Below are 1,916 nucleotides of genomic sequence, written 5' to 3' on the forward strand. Positions count from 1 at the left end.
ATTGCCCGAGGGCCCGTGGCTGCAGCGCAGACCACCTCCATGGCGGAAGTCTCCTGATTGAAGAGCCGGCGGACCTGCCGACAGTACGGCTCGTACCCGTCCAGCTGCACGTCCGGGTCCGAGAAGCGAAAGCTGTCGCTGAAGAGCTCCGGCATCCCTCGGCCGGTCACAAACCAGCCGCGCTCGCGCAGACCGGTGTCGATTCGGCCGGCCATCTGCTCCGTCGAGAGACCGCGCGCCTTGGGCGACTCCCAGTCGATGTCCGCAAGCGCATCCACCGCTGTCTGCTGTGCCTCGCCGCCCTTGCTGGGGAGAAGCGTGCCGAGGAGGGAGATGAGCGGATTTTTCGCCTCGTAATCGCCGGCGCAGCGCACGTGACCGCAGCGCGGTCGCAGCTGCAGCGCAGAGGCGCCGCCGATCAGGAGCGCGAGATGCGAAATCATTTCGACATTCGCGCGCGATCACGCGGATCAGCGGAGCCGACACCCCTGTGTTGAAAGAAAGTGAGTCCGTGAGTAAGCGCGGGTTAGCCCCGGGTTTCAACAACAAAGAACGGGTCAGCACGGGTTAGAACAGGGTTACATATAACCCGACGCTATCACGCTAACCCGGCACTAACCCGACACTAACCCATCCTAACGTATGCCCCCGTGCCCCGAGCAGCGCGGGTTAGCGCCGGGTTAGTCTCGGGTTAGTCTCGGGTTAGTCTGGGTTAGGCTTGGGATTGGGTTACGGCTCGTTCCACCCCTCTCTCGTGCGTTCACTCACTCGCCACACCACAGCCGCGGGCGCATGGCGAGCGGGACAGTCTCATGCCACAGGATCTATATGTACCGCCCTCAGCGCACTCCTCCCTAGGGCCATCACTGGCACACGTTGAGGGCCGGGCCCCCTGCAGCCCGCACTGCCACTGCAGCGGAGGCCATGGGCGCACCGGGAGGTGTGTCGACTGGGCGTCAGGCGCGCACGGAGCAGTGAGGAGGGACGTGCTCTAGTCGACGTACACGGTCCACTTCCAGCACGAGCGATCCTCGTCCCAGACGTACCGGCCGCCCACCCAGGCTTTCGATGTACACCGCGCAGCCGCTTTCGATGCCCGCCGCAGCCGTTTCCTCTCGCCAACCAGCTCTAACCCGGGGTGCGCTGCACTAACCCGGCCCTAACCCACCCCTAACCCGGCGCAGACCCATGCTGACGTATGCCCCCCAGCCGCACGGGTTAGTGCCGGGTTAGTGCCGGGTTAGTGCCGGGTTATGGTAACCCATTCTGACCCGTGGCCGTGCTGACCCGTGCCGGGTTAGTGAGCACTAACCCGCGCTAAACCCGCGCTTACCGAAAGACTCACAAGGGGGCTAACTGGGCGGCCAAATTCACACCTCGCGGGACTACTTATGTTTTCGTAAACGTAGTCGTGGCCCCCCGCTACGTCGCACGAGTGCAACTGGGTAGCGGGGGGGCTAAAACCCCGAGAAACCCTTAGAAGAGATATACATACATATACACTGAAAAAGATAGCCACTCAAAATGATACCGAGCCACAACCCAACTACTACTCGAGGACGACTGTAATGGTTCATCGCTCATCTTCCAATCTGTTGCGGGCGGCCGCCGCGAAACGCGCGCCCTCCCCCATTACATCGCATTTTCGTGCGTATCTGCTACAAGAAGCTTCGCGAGCCCCCCTTTCCAAGCTCCGCGCGTGCTTAATGCTGAGCGAGCACTCGGAGACTGGCTTGGAGGACGAGCTGGTCGAGCTGCACCTCGAGCGCGAGCAGGCCACCACCTCCTCGCCCGGCTATCGGCCCAAGCGCCCGGGCAATCCGCTGGCGACCGAGCTCGTCACAAGCAGAGACGTGCCTCACGGCCCAGAGGCGCAGGCGGCGTTCAAGCCGTGCCCATCCGACTCGACACGCCCA

The 1,916-nt window shown here is 63.2% G+C and overlaps 1 protein-coding gene across 1 annotated transcript; it reads right to left on the reverse strand.

Moving 5' to 3' along the window:
* Positions 1 to 35: 35 nt before the first annotated feature.
* Positions 36 to 443, reverse strand: EMIHUDRAFT_255571 (hypothetical protein; the record flags this gene model as incomplete). Its single annotated transcript, XM_005772223.1, has 1 exon — positions 36 to 443. A coding segment is annotated over one exon (408 nt), but the record flags the coding sequence as incomplete, so codon positions are not given.
* Positions 444 to 1,916: the final 1,473 nt, after the last annotated feature.

This window comes from Emiliania huxleyi, assembly GCF_000372725.1.
Source record: "Emiliania huxleyi CCMP1516 unplaced genomic scaffold EMIHUscaffold_3614, whole genome shotgun sequence".
Classification (NCBI taxonomy): Eukaryota; Haptophyta; order Isochrysidales; family Noelaerhabdaceae; genus Emiliania; species Emiliania huxleyi.